Source organism: Schistocerca piceifrons, chromosome 2, assembly GCF_021461385.2.
Source record: "Schistocerca piceifrons isolate TAMUIC-IGC-003096 chromosome 2, iqSchPice1.1, whole genome shotgun sequence".
Taxonomy (NCBI): domain Eukaryota; kingdom Metazoa; phylum Arthropoda; class Insecta; order Orthoptera; family Acrididae; genus Schistocerca; species Schistocerca piceifrons.
In genome coordinates, this window is record NC_060139.1 from 692,952,017 (window position 1) to 692,973,610 (window position 21,594).

At 39.6% G+C, this 21,594-nt stretch overlaps 1 protein-coding gene across 2 annotated transcripts in view; it reads right to left on the minus strand.

Annotated features, from left to right (window-relative positions):
* Positions 1 to 21,594, minus strand: part of LOC124775108 (protein timeless) — a 384,357-nt gene that overhangs the window by 39,584 nt on the left and 323,179 nt on the right. For both annotated transcript variants that reach the window (XM_047249934.1, XM_047249936.1), the window contains 3 exons: positions 13,125 to 13,199; positions 4,276 to 4,432; positions 3,669 to 3,815 (listed from right to left, as the gene is read on the minus strand). In XM_047249934.1, the coding sequence (XP_047105890.1) occupies positions 3,669 to 3,815; positions 4,276 to 4,432; positions 13,125 to 13,199 (379 nt within the window). The remainder of the gene's footprint in view (positions 1 to 3,668; positions 3,816 to 4,275; positions 4,433 to 13,124; positions 13,200 to 21,594) is intronic.

A 21,594-nucleotide genomic window follows, 5' to 3' on the forward strand; every position in this document is an offset into this window, starting at 1 on the left:
AGAGTTGAGCAAGCACTACTTGGATCTGTACACAATAGAACAGTTAAATGATCAAGGAACTGTCTCTGTAAAATCACCTCTAAATAAACAATTACTGTTGCGAAACAGGTGATTGGGAACCTATTGATTAATGTCACTTCCATCTTAGCAACAATTGACTATATAATCAATACCAGTGAGATGCAGAATAAGATAAAATGAATAGACATACGTTAGAAAAATGGAAATTACATGTGACAGTCAAACTTTTAGAAATATATTATTGCAGTTCCACAATGTTATCCCTCCTTATTTTTAATTATTTTTTCTACATCTACACGTATACTATGTGAACCACTGTGAAGTGCATGGCAGATGGTACTGATATGTCCCATTCTACCAGTTATTAGGGCTTTTTCTCATTCCATTCACTTATGGAGCACAGGAGGAATGATTGTTTAAATGCCTCTGTGTGTGCTGTAATTAATCTATCTTGTCTTTGTGATCCTTACGGGTTGTAGTATATTCCTAGAATCGCCATTTAAAGTCGGTTCTTGAAAATTTGTTGGTAGACTTTCTCAGGGTAGTTTCTGTGTACTCTGAAGAGTCTGCCAGTTCAGTTCAACTCTTTGAACATATCTGTGACACTCTCCTGCAGGTCAGACAAACATATGGCTATTCGTGTTTCTCTTTTCTGTATACGAGGTGTGGCTACAAAATAACAAAGACTATTGCTGTAAAACTTTTTATTTAAAAAATCCACATATTTAGTTATTGTCACTCTCAATATACACCCTCATCTATCCCCACAAAGTTCCAAGCAAATTTTTCATTGATGGAGACAGTGCTGGAACTCTTCCTTTGTGAGTTTCTAGATGACGTGTGCCACTTCTTCTTTCACTGCTTCAGTGGACTGAAATTTTGGTCCTTTTAATGCAGATTTGATCTTGGAGAATAGATAAGTGTCACAAAGTTCTAGGTTAGGCAAATACAGTGGATGGTCTAACACTGGGATGCTGTAAACCACTAGAAACTTCTTAACAGACAATGTAGTGCATTGTCTTAATGCAGAACTAAATTCAGGTCTTTTTTCTTCATTTTATCATGGGTTTGAGCAAGAACCTCAAGGTAGTAACGTTGATTAGTAGTTTGACCTTCAGGGACACAGTGAAGATACACAATTCCAAGAATACAGTGTAGGAGGGGGACAATCATCAATGCTTTGAATCTCAGTTTGCTCATTCGAGCTCTTATCATTTTTGGTGAACTTGGGCCCTTCCAATGCCTGGATTGGAGCTTAGTTTCTGTATCATAAGTGAAAAGCCAAGATTCATCACATGTTATCACTCTTTAGCAGAAATTATGATCATTTTCAATGATATTCAAAGTGTCAGTACAAACATTGTTATGGGCTTCCTTTTGTTCAGTCTTTCACACACTTTTTTACATTAAATTTATTATGTAAAATTTGCCTTGTGCATTAATTGTCAATTTCTATGGTTTCACCAATTGACGGAATACTTGACTGATGGTCAGATCCAATCAGAATACCTACTCTGATGATGTTGAAGAGTGTCCTGGGCATGAGTTTTCTATAACGTCTTCTCAGCCTTCTGGAAAATGCCTGAGCCACTCAAACACTCATGTATGTGATAAACATTCTTTGCCACATACTTCTTTTAGTAAAAATTAGTAAAAGATGGGTTTCAGTAGCAGTTATTCCTAGTTTCACAAGAAACCTTATGACGATTTGTTGCTCTGTTATTACACTTAATATTTTTCTGGCAAAACAAAATAACAGATCTTACACCAATGAAGGCCATGGCACAATGATTTGTCTACATACACCAAAGATGGCAGCATTCAACTGAGATGGCTTCCCACTTCACAGCTACTGGTCATTCATCTTTCACACACGCATACTTACTCTTTGTCGGCATTAGCCATGTTATTTTATAGCCTCACCTTATATGTTCAATATCTGCTGTTAGTCCTATTTGGAACAGGGTCCCACACACTTAGGCAATATTCTAGGGTGGATACACAAGTGTTTTGTAAGAAATCTCCTTTGTAGACTGATTGCATATCCCTAGTATTCTGCCAATAAACTGAAGTCTGCTACCTGCTTTACCCATCACTGGATTTATATGATCATTCCATTTCATGTTCCTACAGTGTGTTACACTCAAGTATTTGTATGAATTGACCAATTCCAACTGTGAATCAGGAATATTGTATTCATAGTATACTATGTTTCTGTCATTTTGCGAAGTGCACAATTTTACATTTCTGAACATTTAAAGCAAGTTGCCAATCTCTGCATCACTTTGAAAACTTATGAAAGTCTGGCTGAATATTTGTGCAGCTTTGTTCAGACTGTGCTTCATTACAGATAACTGCTTTATCTGAGAAATGTCTGATGTTACTATTAAAATTGTCCACAAGGTCACTAATGTACAACATGAACAGCAAGGAACTCAACACAGTTCCCTGGGGTACACCCAAAGTTATTTCTACATCTATCGATGACTCTGCATCTGAGATAATTGCTGTGTCCTCCGTACCAAGTAATCATCAATCTAATCACAAATTTCACCTGGTGCTCCAGCTGTTCATACCATTGATAATAAGCATAGGTGTGGTACAGGGTGAAATGCTTTTCAGATATCATCTAACCTGGCTGCCTTGATCCATCGCTTACAGAATGTCATGTGAGAATCGTGCACATTAGGTGTCACATGATCCACATTTTCAAAATTGTTCTGCTTGAGATATCTCATTACACATGAGCTCAGAATATGTTCTAAGATTCTACAATAAATGGATGTCAAGGATATTGGACTGTAGCTTTAGGAATCACTTCTGCAAACCTTCTCATAGACATGTGTGGCCTATGTTTTCTACCAACTACTGGGCCCTGATTTTCTTTGAGGGATCTGTGATACATTATAATTAACAGAGAGGCTAATTCAGCTGCAACTGGGTATACAATCTGATTGGGATTCCATTGGGCCCAGGGGCTTTGTTCAATTTTAAATGCTTTCAGCTGCTTCTCAATGCCATTGTATCTGTTTCACTCATCCTTTCAATGATATGAGGATTAGATTGGGGCAATACTCTTGGGTTTTCCTTTGTAAAGGAACATCTGGTAACAGAGTTAAACACTTCTCTTTTGCTTTGCTACCCACGGTTTCAGTTCTTGTCTTGCCCATGGGTGACTGGACACTAATTTTGGCGCCACTTAAACCATTTACAAATGATCAGAATTTCTTCTGTGTAACAATTTCATGTAAAGATGGTGGTGTACCATCAACATACAATGTCTTCCTAGTTCTATTAGGAAATTTTAATCCTCTACAAAGTTAATGATAACATTTGAAATAATTCCTGGTAATGGCATGTAAAATGTGAAAATTACTAGCTTTTACATTTCCATGTCAACTAATATGACACTGCAGTCCAAGCACTAGACAATGCAGTATTCTACAGACTGTGATTCTGAGCATTTTTAACACACTGAGCTGATACATGAGGGAAGACATCATAGTGATCCTAGATATGTAAGAAGAAGAAGAAGAAGAAGAAGAAGAAGAAGAAGAAGAAGAAGGAGTGACGAATAAAACGATTCCCACAGCGCTCACAAGCTGTTAATAAAATAAGTTCATATATTTGAACATCATTTAACTTACATGAACAATAGTAGGCCACAGGTTCCAGAATAACCTTTTCATTGTCCATCTGATGATTCTCTGTTGCAAGTTTTATGTGACAGATGTCAATAAGAACTTTCTGAAGCCATTTTAACCCATTTCCCTTATTTTCCTTTAACAGATGATCTGTAATTTTAAAAAAATCTGGGGTTACTGACCTTCTACCTGTATGAAGGTAAAATTATCATTGGACTTTTTAATGAAAAATTTGTAAAATAAAGGAAGTCAACTGCTCACATCTTGTTTATCAGTGCATGGCTCACAGACTCACCTAACATTACAGAGGAGTTACAAGGTTTCAATTTAAAGGTCTTTTTCTAATTGAAATAGATATTCTCACCACAAGCACACAGATACTGATACATACCACTTGTGGGAATGGTTATGTGTACTTACACTAGAACAAAAAGTAGCTCAAAAGTTGGCTAAGCCTCTGTACTGTTTTGTGCATCTATGAGCCAGTCATCAACTAGCCAAAGCAAGTACTTGGCTTTTCTCCTTTTTATTTATTATTTTCATCCTGATATTTCTATTATTCCATTATTTTAGTTTGATTTTTTTTATATCTACAAGAAAAACAACAAACCTTTAAGTGATGTAACTCTGTCATCAACATCTGCAGTCAGTCTGAAGTCTAAACCAGTCGCTTCTTCCTTTTCCCATATTGTTCTACTGCTATTAACTGCTTTGGAGGTAACAAGTTCTGCATTGTTATGAGCTGTTTGTTTTACTTCATTTGTAACCTGAAATTAAGAACAGTTACTGAATATAGGTAACTGTGCATATTAAATAGTAAACAACTGACAAATTGTAGGGATTTCATTATCCGAGTTAGAGCAAGAATGAGCAAAAACGCAAATTTCAGAAATTTTGGTGAGCTTTGTCATGTTTTCCATAACTGAGTCTGAAACAGAAGCTGACAGTTCAAAATTCAATGTCACTATTATCTACTACTGGTTTGCAGCTCTGAAACAATGCACCTAACAGCTGTAAGACAACAACAAAGTAAAGATGTTCAGATTAAAATATTAACATAAAGAGTTCAGTAGTCTTCCACATTAAGCAGTTATAGAGGCCAATATTTTTAAAAAATTTTAAATATTGACAGTAGAAGCATGAGAGGTACAGTAAAAAGTATGAAGGAACAATTTTTGTTGTATGCATTGCACCACTGTCTTGGAATAAGGCTTTGTGGAAACCCTACAAACTTTCTACGTCATATCAGTATTGTTGCGTAGAATCCACAATCAACTATCAGTTATGAGAGTCGAATCATCAACAAGACATCACACTGAAAGAACATTTGCTGATCACACACGTAAGCAAGTTCCAGAACCTTCTAGAAACCACATACTTCAAATTACAAACAATTGCATAAGTTGGGGATCAAACCAGTGACCTGCACTTTTCCAGGTAGCAACTACAACCATTACACCACAAAGCACACAGTGCAGGATTGCTGTTTCAGAGTAAACTAGAGCTTCTCAGAGCTGTCGTTAGTGGTCCTTCAGGTGGAGGTTGTGATAAATATTCACATTCTAGTCATGTTGTCACATTCTCATGGGGATTGCAATTATTAAAAGGAATTACTTCAATTCAGGCATTAAAATGTTGGGTTAGTCTTTATGACCTTTGTATTGGAAACCCATAATGTACTATGATAGGGCTTCATGTGAAGCATATGGACGAGCTTTCAACAATATAGGATCATCAACCGTGTCTTTCTAAGAAATGTGACACAGGCAAAGCAGTGTTTTACTTTATTTTCTGATAGTCTAACATTCTGCACATGTATAAAAATCCATACTATGTCACCTGGATTGAAGCTTATTGATCCGTGTTTATAACATTTGTGGTACTGACCCTGGGTGTTCAATGTCCTTGCTTCTTAGATTCCAGTCATGAACTGTTTGATGTATTCTATTTATTTATTTATTTATTTATTTTTCAGGTTCCTTTGGACTATATTGAGGAACAATTCAGTTCATAGTTTCCAGAAATTGATTAAAAATTTTTAAACTAAAGAATCATTCAGAACATTGTCAGGCTGAGCAGGAAGCATTTTCTTCATCTTCGTCTTAGCCTCTTAACCACGGATCAGGAAAAAACATGTGAAATCTACAATGTCTTGCTTTGCTGCATTCTGTCACAACAGGTAATAATGTATCCCAGTCTCTTTGTTCAATATCAACACATACTGAATACATCTGATACCTGATAATGTCTAATTAATATCTCTAAAGTTGCTAGTCTGTGGGTGCTAGGCAGGCAGTTGTCACCCTGTGGACACTGTTGTATTGTGAGATTACTTCTGACACCAGTCTTGGCTGAAACATTTTTGTAGGACCAAAGAGCATTTTTTTTTCTTCTTGCATTATCGTCCTCAGTAGGACACGACTATGGGCAGCCACTTCATGGATTGCATTTTCCTCTTCTCCTCCCACCACCTCTTCCTCCTTGGAAGATATTCAGTATCCTCTTCTTCTGTCTGCTCCACTAGTGACATTCTATCCTTTTCCTGTATCATTCTTTGTCATCGATCTCTGGCATATGTGTCAGTCTGCACTCGCTTCTCTGATTTTCCTTTTCTTCCAAATTGACCTCAAATTCTGGTCAATCCTTCCAGAGTTCACCAACTGACTTGGTTCCTATCTTTCCTCTTGTCCTCCCCATTGTTTCCCATACTTTTTTCATGATTTTATCCATACTCATCCTGATTACATGTCTGACAAACCTTGCCTTTTCAGCTTGAATTCTCTATACTGACTTTGTGCTTTCTCACAAAATCTTTTAGGGCCCAGTATTTCTCTCTCTTCTTTCTCTAGTTGTTCAGCACAATTTATTCTTAGTGTTACTGCCTCAGCTGCATGTAATACCACATTTCTCATTGTTGCCTTAAAGTATCTGATCTCTGCATATGTGGATATTGTTTTTACCAGTCCATACATGACTTGCATGGTACCAATGTGTCCCAAAAGGCCACATGCGAGAATGTGATTTTTCAGGTATTGTATCTTGGGTTCCATTGATCACAAACATAAGGGGTCAAGTGATTTGCATAGCCCTTGGCATAGCAGCCATTTTTATACCTATATCCTACAACACAGAGTCAAAACTTAAACATTACACATTTCCTCCAGTTCAGGCAAATTGAGCAAATCAATTGGTTCTTTTGCATTAAGTGTGGTCTAGAGGGACCTTAGGAGGCTTATAAAAGCACCATTTGTTCATGGATGGTTCCTGAGAAAACCCAGAAAGATCATGATTTCTCAGTAGGAAAAATACCGATTGTTGAAAATTTCCCTTCATGGTTGTTTGTTGAAATTTTTACCATATATTCTTAAGCTGATATTCTCAGACAACTTACAAACTTTTTTCAATATAAAACTTTTTGTAGGTGACTGTCTACATGTGTTAAATTTTTTGAAAGCAATTGTATGTATATTCTCTACCAGTTTCTGTTATTACACCTGCCTTCACAGGAGAATAACAGTGTACATCAATGGATAAAAAAAACATGTTCGTCAAATATGATCCACCAAATGTAGAACATATAACTATCATAATAGTCTGTCTGAACATTGTCCATATAAATGTGCTATACTTTGGCACAGTTACAGTAATGTACAGTACATTTAGTGATCAAAAGGTACTTCCTGGGTAAAAGAAAAAAAAAACTGATAATATTGATAAAATTGTACAGATGTCAGATTAACATGACATGGTAATTTTTAACTATAATATCTAAAATTTATAATAATAACAGCCAAGTAATTATTTGAAAATATATATAAGAGTGGCATTTGTGGCATTCAGGTTTCACTGTTGATCTAATATTAGCAATGGACCACTTGTGTCGCTTTAAATAATAAAATGTATAAAGGTGTATCTTTCACTCAATACATTTAGCACACCGAATGGAATATATATCCAAATCCTATTCTTATGAAGAATTCCTGGATATTGAGGAAGAAAAAGTTAACTACCAAAGTTAAACCATCCATCTGAACATCTGAACTGTTACTATTTCAATGAGTTTTGACTGCAGCATGTTTATGTAAATCATTTTTTATCTATAAAGAGGAGGTCCCATTTCATAGTCTTGGTCATTGTCCGTACATTTATGGTCTCCACTTCAAAATACTTTTAATTTTAAATTTTTCAAGGGCTTTGGGAGCTCTGACTCTTCCTTTACCCACTTTTCAGCTGATCTCCCGGAATACAAACACCTGCTGCATGGGTCAACTTTGGTTGACAGGAGATTGTCCCCCTGAGGCAATCTCAATTTGATAATTCAATTGTGTGATCCATTCTTTGATTTAAAAGGAAAATTCTTTGGGATGGTTAGTGTTCGTCCAGTTACACAACTGAGGCTGTTAGCCCAAGAAGATAAGTTCAGAACATCCCTGACATGGAGAAACAGAAGGCTTTGGTAGCCTCACCTAAAGTGGTGTACAGTCATTACCTGATATATTTTGATGGGTCTTCCACTCTCTCTGCAATTGGGAAGTCAAATTCCTCTTCCACCTTGAGATTGTTGGCCAGATTTCACATGTGTAATAATCCTAGGCAGGGTCAGTATACAAGGTACTCCATACTTCAATATCAAATCTTCTACAGAAAATCTGGTTATGTCTCCCATCTTGCCAGTTGTGCTGATTGATATTTCAAGCTCATCACCTAGCTCAAAGAATGGTGGGCAGTCATTACTTTGAATGGTCTGCCACATAAATAGGGTTGTAATTTATTGATTACCCATACCGAAAGATACTCTTTCTCAGTCTGAGAATAATTCTAGTGGGACTTGGAGAGTATTCAGGAGGCATAAGGAATCATGGGATCACTTTATCAGTTCCACCCTGTATTTGCGTAAGAACTGCACTCATCTCAAAACTACTAGCCTCAGTTTGTAGTTTCGTCTCAGCATTCTCACCAAAAATTGCTAGCACTTGTGAAGATGTCAGTACCTCCTTCAGGACACAGAAAGATCTTTATTGCTCTTAGCTTCAAGAATATTTGGTAGCTCCCTGCAGCAGTTCTTACAGTGGCAGGGCCTTGCAAAAGAAATTCTTCAGAAATCCTCTGTAATAGGAGTATATTCCAAGGAAGCCTCTCACATCACAAATGTTCAGAGGAGTTGCAAAATATGTTATGCCTCACATTTTTTGTCAGAACGGATGCACTATATATCTGGTAACTGCGTGCCCCACGAATTTGTTCCCTTGTGGACCAAAGGGGCATATTTTTGAATTTAGGTGCAGACATGTGTCATGAACAGTTTTCAAATGTCTCAAATGCTCTTCAGATGTTTTTGAGGAAACAGAATGTCATCCTGGCAGCAAAAGACACTCTGTCCATTTAAGATTTCTAAGCAGTCTGTCCATTATGCATTCAAAGATGCGTTAAACCAAACAGCATAACTTTTAACTTATCAAAACCATTAGGTGTTTTGAAAATTGTTTTTTTCCCAGGCGTCTTCTCCAAACTTGATCAGCCACTAGCCAGTCTGCATATCTACTTCACTCTCTTCCTACAGTCCAAGGTGTCATCAATTCATTGCAATTACTTTGCATCACTTTTAGTGATTTTGTTCAGCCCAGGTGATCAATACAGAAACACTATGTGCCACCTTCCTTCTTCAAAAGCACAAAATGAATGAATGACATTGTACTGGCAGCACCTTCTCCATTTCCTTTCGAATTAACCACTGTTCAGCTGGACACAACCCAAATTAGCGCCATTTAATTGAGAGACCAGTGTCAAGATGGCATTTCACTCTGGGTTGTGTGGATTGCCTTGTCTTCTCTCCGGAGTTGAATGTGACCAAAAACTGACACATAATGGCTAACATGTGCCAACATTATTCCTCAAGTTGGCTGTGTAGAAGATTCTTGCAACAGTTAGTCGGTAGTGATACCTTAATATGATTCTTCATTAAAGGCATTATGTGGATCTACCAGGAGGACAGTTTTGCCTACCCCTTGCACACACACTTAGAGGTGAGTTGCTACTGTTTATGGCAAATGGTGGTCAAGAGCTCTCCTTGTCCACTTGTAATGAAGATGATCATCACTTTTTTGAGGCTGAGTATCTTTTTGAACTTGTCTAGAGTATAACAGTCTAACAAAGCATCCAGATGGTTGACTATAGTTCAGTCCAAAGTGGTAGACAATCACAAAGAATCTTGTCAAAATAACTTCACTAATCTGGAGCTCCACTCTTCCACAGCTTATGAATGATTGTGGTACCCGCATAAAGCCCATCCAAGTATAACACTGCAGTTACATTCTGAGAAAATGACAAATTCAAAGCACTGCATTCTTTCATTGACCACTATTCCCACAATATAGGTCCCCATTGGCTGGAAGTATTTTCCATTTGCAACATTGAGCTTTTGGATCTCCAAACATAAGACAATAAACATTTGATAGCACAGACAATGACTACCATCTAGACAACTTGATCATTAGTGACAACATCAGTTTCATTTCCTGATGCCTTGTCAATGGTTATCTATGGAGGATTTTTGTGCACCATGGGTTCACCTCCATAGATGGCTGGCTTGTTTAATATTCCTGGTTTTGATGTCTATTAAAACTGATGACACCTATGAATGGCAATACAGAATGACTGCGGCACACTGGACAATGACCTTGATCAGGGTACAGCTATTAGCTTTGTCCCACAAATTGGCATCATCTGCAGTTGTATGATGAGTGTAGAACTGCCCTGTTCTTTACATCTTGCAGTGTTGAACAGTCTTCTTTCTTCCTAGTAGTGTGTGGCATGTGCAGGACATTCACAATGGAATAATATCCTGTAGTCCTTTTCTCTATGTTGTTGAGGAACTAGGATGTTGTGTAGTGGAAGCCAGGTTGGCTGACCTCACTCTCAGTTTTCCATGGTTTCCCGTGGGTGCTTTGCCCAGATGGGGGGGTCCAAGGTCTGGGGCCCTGCTGGTTGCCTATTGTCAATGGTGTTTGGTAAGCGTAGTCCAGCCTGGAGTGGGAATGGAGCTGGTAGAAGTCCAGGGTTTGTGATTTAATTTCTCATTGTTGGTTTGTCTTGTAGAGATTGATGCCAATGACAGACAAACCTATGTTTGAATTAATGATTGTATTTCCTTTTTGCTGGGCTCAATAGTTAACACTGGTATTTCTGGCTCTCTGGAATTTGACAGTAACAGATGTCATAAACCCATCTTCTTTTACTATTTCCTGTATGAGCTATGCAATATCTTGATGATCATTCATGACAGCCATCACTACGACATTTTGAAGCCTTTCAAACCTCTTTCATCATATTTACCTGGTGCATTGTCTCAAAGTTCTGGAACCATTTAATGAAAGCCTCTCTTGTGGTGACATCCTTCAAAAGAAGTATTTGATAGACATCCTTCACAGACATGAAATTTAGTCGGCTTTCCTCATATTCTCATTCACTGTGTGATACATAGTGCCACAACACTTTGTATATAGTACTGTGTTGTCTCCCCCTGGCACTGGGCTCTATTTGTCAGTTGTTTTTGAGCAATGCTGACCTCTCCAAGTTCTTAAGCTTCTCTTTGTTGTTCTCAAACCATTGCTGTGTTGTATCAATCAAGCAAAAATATATGTGAGACACATCCTATCTACTGTATCTAGCAAACAAAGAGAATTTCTTTAGCCATTTTGTTGGATCCTGGGCAGCATCTTCCAAAAATACAGCTGGACACCTGACTCACTTATGCTTTAGTGTCCATTGGTACCTTGACAATGTAGAATCTAGGAGGAATGTGCTGTTTGTATTCTAGTTCCTGTCCATGAAGATGACAGCTTCCCCATACTGTTATGGGTGCGATGGCAATGTTGATGTTTGCGATACCCAGCTCTTCCACCAAACTATGTGTGCAGAATCTGAAATCAAGTACCAGTTACAAAAAGCTGCATCATCACAAGGCCTAAAACTTCAAATTGAACAATGGAAAATCCAGGATGGAATAATAACAATATTATGGAAGGGATATATTACTACTTACCATGCAGGGGAGATACTGAATTGCAGACAGCCACAATAAAAATAATGCTAAACATGTGAGCTTTAGTCCAAAAGGCCTACTTCTAAAGCAGACAACAAACACACTCTGGCAAGCATAACTCACACATGCCCAGAGACAGTGGTCATATATACGTGTGATCTGTGCTTGCGTGAATGTGTGTGTGTGTGTGTGTGTGTGTGTGTGTGTGTGTGTGTGTGTGTGTGTGTGTGTGTGCTTGTGTGTGTGTTGTCTACTTTAGCAGAAGGCCTTTTGGCCCAAGGTTTACATGTTTAGCAGTCTTTTTATTGCCCCTGCCTGTGAGTCAACATCTCTTCTACATGGTGAGTAGCAATCTATCCCTTTCATAAACACTGTCAAAACTTCACACTAAGTGCACATTTATTGATCACACTCAAAAGGTATACATGGAACTGAACTGCATGTATCAGCAGAAAGTGCCCCTGTTTATAAATATAAAGAATGTTCTAGTAAGCTGCAGTATTCCATAAATAAATAAGTCTCAGCACCTTCTAGAAAACACAAATGTCAAATGTTGATTGCAGGAGGCAGAAATATAATCAGTTATCCATATGTTACCAACTTGTAATTATAGCCACTACATAATGATGTATGATACAAAGATGTGGCAGTATATGTGACTTTCTATCCTATTCCATTTGCATACTGAGCAAGGGAAACATGATTATGTATATGTCTCTCTACGGATCCTAATTTCTCTCATATTATTCTCATGAACCCCACAAAAGATATACAATGGAGGCAGCAGAACTACTGTACACTTTTTATTAAACAGTGGTTCTCTCAATGTAGTCATCAAGGTTATGAGAGAATAATATAGGTTTTCTTGTAAATATCCTCAATTAAACTGCCTGAGCTTCTCTGCCACAATTTCATATAGGCTACACTGCTCTACTATGATCCTAGAAGCACATTTCTGAATTTGTTCAATGTCTTATCATGCACACTTTATAAAGATGCCAAACACTGGTGCAGTGCTCTAAAATAGGTATGCAGTTCTCTTTGCAAAAGCATCACACTCCTTCTAACAAATCTAAGAAATCTAAGTTTTATATTTGCCTTCCCATTGATGTTCTATCTGATATTTTGGATCCTCCTTATAAAAAAGATTGAACTGAACTCTGTTACAGTCTCATGGGACTACTTACTGTACCAAAGTTATCAATAAATATGACATAGGAAAGAAGCTAATAATAACAAATCTGATGTAAAATCTAAAAATAACTCCAAACAGCTTGGTCCTTATTTGTCTCGAGCAGTCCTCAGTTGTTCAATACTGGGAGTTTTTATAACAATGTCACTTATTCAATACTCATATAAAAATGTATAGTACTAATGCAAAATATTTATTTTACTGTTTATCATGTTCATTTACTTACCTCATGCTCTGCTTTCATGAAATCATCAAACTGCTTCTGTGTAATTATATCCTGAGTAAGCAGCTGTTGTATTATCTGGGGACAAAAATTGGATAGCTTTTCGTAAAAGAAATATTTCTAGGATTCTCATAAAAATAGTAACAGATTATGCAGCATTATAAACATTAGTGCTGTGTTTATAACTATAAAAACTAACACACACACGCAAAAGAATGAATCAGTTGTTTTGCGAGAGGAAACGAAAAATTGAAATAGGACTGCAGGTATTTTATGATGCAATATGTAACTGTCAAAAGAGTTATTTGAGCTAATCAATTGTTTATACTATTAAATTACCTTTTAAAACATAAACAATGTAAAAGATCTGAATTTCATCCTCTCCCTATGGCTTTTTGGCTTTTAAGTTCAGGATGGAGTTTTATATTCTAGTGCACAGGAACACACTAATCACCAGAAAAGAAACTGAAAATGTTCAGTTATTCAAAAACAAAGTAAAAGACTACCTTATTATTCACTTCCACAATTTATACAATATCTGAACTTGGAAGTATGAATTCACCTAAACTCTAACATATATTAATCAGTTTTCAGTATGTAGACAGCTATTCTGTGTAAAACTACATTCAAGGTGTATGAGAAAACTACTGATGCTGACACTGCAAGCAACCTGGCAATTCTGTTTTGTTCTAACTGTGTTCATTTCTTCCAGATGTTCAGGCGTAGTTTCAGCTCTGTACAGCCATCTGTGATTTTTGAAAGCACCATCAGTGACATTGTGTTTTTGCTGCGTGTTACAAAAAATGGAACAGAGGAATTTAGAACAACATTTTGTAATCAAGTTTTGTGTTAAACTTCAGCAATCTGCTCATGCATCCTTTGAAAAGTTGAAACAGATCTATGGGGAACATTCCTTATCAAAAGCACAAGTTTTTCACTGGCAAATATTATTTTTGGAAGGCCAAGAACAAAGTGAACCTCACTCAGGGAGAAGTTTAATTTCAAAACTCAATGAAAACATCATCAAAAATGTGAGTGCACTTTTGAGATCAGGCCGATGTTTAACAATAACATGTGAAAGTTTGTCCCAAAATGGTGCCAAAAAATCTCACAGCCGAGCAAAAGGACTATCAAAGAAACCTGTGCGTTGATCCTCTTTGGAAGATTGCCAATGACCGCAAATGGTTCAGTGATATGATGAATTCTGGATTTTAGTACAATCTAGAGACAAAGCAGTGAAGTGAGGAGTGGCACACTGAGACATCTCCTCAACCATAAAGCTTGAATGAGCAAACCCAAAATCAAGACAATGTTGATTTAAAAGGTTCAATTGATTGAGAGTTCACACTGCAGACTAGGGGATGCTGCATCATAAAAACACCTCATGGACTTTTTTTTACCTCAAAAGACATTACTGCTGTTCCACAGCCCCCTGCCCCCCTCCTATTCACCTAATATGAGACCTTGTGACATTTTCTTTTCCCAAAACTGAAAAATGTCTTAAAATGAGGTATTTTGGGACTCGAGAACATTCAAAAGAATGTGACTGGCACGTTAAAGGCCTACCAGTTGAAGCCTTTCAGTGCTGCTACCAAGACTGGAATAACAACTCCACTGATGTGTAGCTGCCGAAGGGAACTACTTTGAAGGAGACAATGTTGTTGTTTGAAAAAACTAAAAACTTTGGTAGGTAAAAAAAATCAGTCTCATTACTTTTCTAACACACCTTGTAAAAACTAGCCCAATGAAACAAAGTGTGTGCTTACAAGGACACTGTTCCTTTATTGTAATACTTGAGGTAAAGTTCACCCAGTGTATTTTCATCCTTCGTTTCTTGTATTCCTTGTTGAGAGAGGAGGATAATATGAACAGTAGAACATTATACTTAAGAGTTTCATCCTTCACTTGTCCTCAAAAAGATCTAACACTGGACTCATTGCCAAAAGTGCTTTTCAGGGTACAAAACAGCATCATAAAAACTATAAATGCTGATGTTCCTCCAAAGAAACTGTATTCTCTGAGAATAAAACAGAAAATTTTACTAAAAATTTTTTTGGCAGATTAAAACTGTGAGCCAGACTCCATCCTGAAAGCAGGACCTTGCTTTTCATAGTCATTTCTCTTACTGACCACATGGCTCATGACCTGTCTTCTCAGCTTTGTTTCTGCCAATAGTTTTCTCATACTTTCTGAACTTCACAGAGGCTGGAGTGACACTCCTGGGAGAAAGCATAATGTGGAAAAATGGCTTAGCCACAGCCATGAGGATTATTTCCAGAATGAATCTGACTCTACGGTGGAGTGTGTGCTACTTTTGATAATGGCAGGAAATGCACCTCGAACATGATCTTTATTGTGTGGATAGCTCACTCAGTAAGAGAATTGCCCACAACTGGCAAGTTTCTGTGTTTGAATCCTGGTCCAACTCACAGTTTTAATCTTCCAGAAAATTTTGAAACATCACACATTCCATCACAAAGTGAAAGATTCATCATGGATTCTAAGAAATGTCTACTCACATTACCGGATCTCATTATCTGATTATTTTTCCTGTGCTGTGTCAACATAATTTACTGGGATGGTCATGTGTAAATACAAAAGTGGAAAGTGTGAATACAGATGAAACTAACATTTGTCAATACTCCAAACCACCTCTCCCCCCTCCCCTACCATGCACATACACTTATCTCCATCACTCAGTCCCTTATTTTAGTCAAGTTGTGCCACAATTTTCTCCCTAGTTCAATTCAGTACATCTTTCTTAATTATCCTAGCCACCCTTCAAATCCTCAGCATTCTTCAATATCACAATTTTAAAAAGGTTCTATCTTCTTGTCGGCAAATCTTGTCACTCACGTTTCACTTCCATCAGTGGTTTTGTTTGTTATAAATGACATTTATTTTCCTCTATTTATTTCCTATACAATGTATTTCAGGAAATAATTCCCACTATCAAGTGCATACTGTGTGTTATAGATTTTATGTGTGATGTTTGTGATATGTGAGCTGCTGCAGTATTCTGGTGCCTTTACTGTAATGTATAAACACAATAAAGGCACTAGAATAAAGGAGAAGCTCACATATCACAAACATCACACATAAAAGCTATAACACATGAAAAACACATTTGATAATGGAAATTATTTCTGAAAAGTGTCGCACAGGATACTGAAGAAAAATAATGACCAGCAGTATTTTATCACAAACAAATCCATTATTTCTACAGTCTCAGGCTTTCACCAATGATTTCTAATGACTCCATAGCCCTTACATTTATACACTCCTGGAAATGGAAAAAAGAACACATTGACACCGGTGTGTCAGACCCACCATACTTGCTCCGGACACTGCGAGAGGGCTGTACAAGCAATGATCACACGCACGGCACAGCGGACACACCAGGAACCGCGGTGTTGGCCGTCGAATGGCGCTAGCTGTGCAGCATTTGTGCACCGCCGCTGTCAGTGTCAGCCAGTTTGCCGTGGCATACGGAGCTCCATCGCAGTCTTTAACACTGGTAGCATGCCGCGACAGCGTGGACGTGAACCGTATGTGCAGTTGACGGACTTTGAGCGAGGGCGTATAGTGGGCATGCGAGGGGCCGGGTGGACGTACCGCCGAATTGCTCAACACGTGGGGCGTGAGGTCTCCACAGTACATCGATGTTGTCGCCAGTGGTCGGCGGAAGGTGCACGTGCCCGTCGACCTGGGACCGGACCGCAGCAACGCACGGATGCACGCCAAGACCGTAGGATCCTACGCAGTGCCGTAGGGGACCGCACCGCCACTTCCCAGCAAATTAGGGACACTGTTGCTCCTGGGGTATCGGCGTGGACCATTCGCAACCGTCTCCATGAAGCTGGGCTACGGTTCCGCACACCGTTAGGCCGTCTTCCGCTCACGCCCCAACATCGTGCAGCCCGCCTCCAGTGGTGTCGCAACAGGCGTGAATGGAGGGACGAATGGAGACGTGTCGTCTTCAGCGATGAGAGTCGCTTCTGCCTTGGTGCCAATGATGGTCGTATGCGTGTTTGGCGCCGTGCAGGTGAGCGCCACAATCAGGACTGCATACGACCGAGGCACACAGGGCCAACACCCGGCATCATGGTGTGGGAAGCGATCTCCTACACTGGCCGTACACCACTGGTGATCGTCGAGGGGACACTGAATAGTGCACGGTACATCCAAACCGTCATCGAACCCATCGTTCTACCATTCCTAGACCGGCAAGGGAACTTGCTGTTCCAACAGGACAATGCACGTCCGCATGTATCCCGTGCCACCCAACGTGCTCTAGAAGGTGTAAGTCAACTACCCTGGCCAGCAAGATCTCCGGATCTGTCCCCCATTGAGCATGTTTGGGACTGGATGAAGCGTCGTCTCACGCGGTCTGCACGTCCAGCACGAACGCTGGTCCAACTGAGGCGCCAGGTGGAAATGGCATGGCAAGCCGTTCCACAGGGCTACATCCAGCATCTCTACGATCGTCTCCATGGGAGAATAGCAGCCTGCATTGCTGCGAAAGGTGGATATACACTGTACTAGTGCCGACATTGTGCATGCTCTGTTGCCTGTGTCTATGTGCCTGTGGTTCTGTCAGTGTGATCATGTGATGTATCTGACCCCAGGAATGTGTCAATAAAGTTTCCCCTTCCTGGGACAATGAATTCACGGTGTTCTTATTTCAATTTCCAGGAGTGTATTATATGATAATGTGGTATCATCAATGCCTACACCATGGCACCTGCCACCATGTGGTCGCAGGTCACAAGTCACATGGCCTACAGCCACCCATGCCTGGGTCACATGCACTGCCTTCCAGCTGGACTGCGCAGACATGGCCCATGCACGTAGCTGCCTCCAGTGCACCCATGTCAAATAGCTGCATGCCAGTATTACACCAATCACGCTTTGCTACACCACTGTCAACTCATTGATGCCACGCAAATTCCTACACTGCCAGGGCTTTATAAATGTGCACAGTACCTCACTCAGCAGTACTGTCTTGGATTTCACGGTTGCTAAAAACTAGATGCCACATCATTCTGTTTGCCCTCGTCTGGACTATCGTCTATCCTGGGACTAGACTATACAGGAATTATTTCTACTTGACAGTCAAGCCATTTGGTTCATCCATAGATCTTGCTGACCACCATACCAGAGGCAATGCTAGTTCAGTTATTGAAGTGTTGCTCTATTCAGTTTTCCTGTCTTTACTTGTAGAGGAATAAACCCCATTGATTACTCACACTTTCTGTTATATGTTGTTCCATCATTCATGGCTACAACAAATTATTGGTGTCAGAGGCTGGTTGTTGTATAGGCACATCCTTGCTTTCCAATTCTGAGTCCAATCATCTCCAATGGGGTATCATTGTACAATTTTTGATTGATTTCTGGAGCAGATGGTGCTGAGCTTTACATTTTGGGGGAAAGCTTCTTTTTGATTGCTCTTCAAGACTCCCAGGTAGTGCTTACTGTTGCATGGTATTAGTTCTTTCACATGAAGTTCCAAATTGCCATGTTCCATCAAGAGTGGCTCATGGAGTTTTGGGGCTTGACTTGCACCTACAAATTAGTATGTCCCTGATGTAAACTGTATGCATATACCAAGTCGTGGAACATTCCTGTTCAAAATGTTACTGATTCACAACTTTGGGCAGAATTCCTCAAACTACTGGACCCCTTGAGGATGTAATTCATATAATCAAGGCACACAAATTGTTTGATACTGCAGAGCTGGAAATGTTGCCGCCTGTGATGCGCGCTATTGAGACCCATTGGTCTTCTCCACATAGGGGTTCTGCCTCTGCTGGGCACCATAAACAACCTATGGCAGACCTGCAACGGCTGCATAACAGTGACAAATTGCAATCCTGCCCTCAGTGCTACATCTGCCAAATCAAATGCTTTTTTGCTCAAACATATTACAGGATGTGTATGTTAACACAGCCACCCTCAGTTCTGAAGCCATGGTGTCCATCAGGTCGATGTCAATGACGTCGAACTCCTGAACCAGTTGGTTTGTGATGAGTCATTCCTGGTTCAAACCTTTTACAGCAGTTCCACTGTGCAGGAATCATCCTAGGCTATCAGTCACTCTCAATATCCCTTGGTGCTTGTATGTGAGCCACAGAAACTTTTCATTCTGCTGCGTATTCAGAACCAGGATGTCCAATTCCAGCTGGATACTGGGGCTTCTGGTACATTATCAATAGGTGCATGTCTGAAATAGCTTGGCTACTCACAGCTTGAACCTCAAAACAGGCTCCCACTACATACAATGGGGACCACATCACCTTCCTGGGCACATGTCCTCTACAGATGTAGTGCAGATCTACAAGAAATGTAATTCCAGTCACGTACTTCACTCTTACAACAGTCCTAAAATATCTGGTCTCGATATCTTTAATATTTTTGGCCTCCAAATCCCAGATAATATAGCAATGATCAATTCCCACAGTCTCCACAACAGCATCATGTAGCTCTGTGACAAATGTAGTCAGCTTTTTGAGGACTCTTTGGGTAAGGCAAAAGACTTTTTTGCCCACATTATCTTGAAAGATACAGCCCACCTGTGATTCATCAAAGCAAGAGGTGTCCCCCTACACCATTCAGGAGGAAGTTGAGGCAGAGTTGAGATATATACATGCCAGCCACCACCAGTCAATGGGTATCACCCCTTGTCATCATCAGAAAGCCCAATAGACAACTACGTCTTTGTGCAGATTTTAATTCCACTGTCAATGCACAGTCTGATGTGGATTTGTACCCTCTCCCTTGCCCCCTAAACTTAATGGATAAATTACAAAGGGCCATGTTCTACTCAAAGATCGATCTCAAGTACACCTACTTGCAACTCCTTATGGATAATGCAACAAAATCTTTCCTCATCATCAACACTTATATTGGGCTGTTCCAGTGTGGCAGCAATTCCACTCCAGCCATCTTCCAACAGTTTTTAGAGCGACTGTCACTGAAGATCCACTCTTGCTCCAGTTGTGTGAATGATATCATCACCTCAGGCAGGACTCAAGAGGAGCAGAACCTAGTCTGTCTCTTCGAAACCCTCACAGATGCAGGACTCTGATGCAACCAGGAGAAATATGAATTTTCATGTGCCCAAATCGAATACATCAGCCACATCATTGACTACTGTGGTATCAACCTTTCACCAGACACTTGGAGGCTATTTGGAAGCTCCCACCTCTGAAGAATCTTGGGGAACTCCAGGCTGTCCTTGGCAAGATCTCATAACATCTTCGCTTCATCCCTAATGCTGCTCAGTTCGTGACCCCGTTATTAGCTTTTAGAGAGAAGAATGTCTCTTTTGCCTCATTGTCTCAGCAAGTAAAGGCTTTCCATGCATTAAAAAAATAAAAAAAATCTTGCTTAGTTACGATGATCCATGATATCAATGCCATAGACCATCCAATTGCTTTTTTATTGAAATTTCTCAACACATCTCAGTTTAATTACAATCAACAAGAGAAGGAATACTTGGCAATCATTTAAGGCATTTCCAAGTTTCATCAGTATCTTTATGTATGGAAATTTTTTTCTGCTGGATGGACTACAAGCCCCTCTCCAGTCAATTCCATTGAGCCAAACCTGTGTCCATCCAGATGGCACAAAATCTCCAACATTGGGTGCTTACCCTGGCCAATTACACTTATAAAATACTTTAACACCCAGCGGCATGCCATACCAATACAAATACTTTATCTCACCTTCTTGTCGAATCAGATGCTGTGTTTGATTCTTCTGAGGGTGCTTGCTTTTATATTGAACAGACCGATGAAACCACCGTGGTTACCTCTCTGACTGACCACTATCAAATCACCAGGTCCACAGGGTAGGGCAGTACCCTTCAGCTCCTTTTACGTTGGTTTTCCCAGTAGATTGCCTTTTGGTCCAAAATGGGGTTGTATTCCAGACCCAAGTGCTGATCCTGGTATCTTTGCAGCAGCAGGTTTTGGACTTACTTCATAAAGGACTTTGAGGCATCATCTGTTAAAAGCAGTTGGCCAGGCAATACTGCACCTGGCTGGAGATGGACAAAGATATTGAACACATGATCATGCATTGCCAAGAATGTGATGGGAACCTGCCTGCTCCATGCTAAAAGGTTTTCAAGTGGCACCGACAATCTTGCAGGGCTATTTTGGGATTCGCGATGGCTTATCATGGTGGACACTTTTTTCAAATTTCCTTTTGTGGTCCCTCTGCATTCCAAAGTGTTGGCCAGCATGATCTGGGCTCTAGCATCTATATTCTGCCAAGAAGGATTATCAACTACTATTGTATCTCATAATGGCTCACAACTGACTTCAAAAGAATATGTGGCTTTCTGCAAGGCCAACAGCATCACACACATCAGAACAGCACCTTTCTCACTTAAGTCTAATGGTGAAGTGGAACAGTGACCACTCCCTCCACCACTGCAGCCACAGGCATCATGTCCCCTCACATT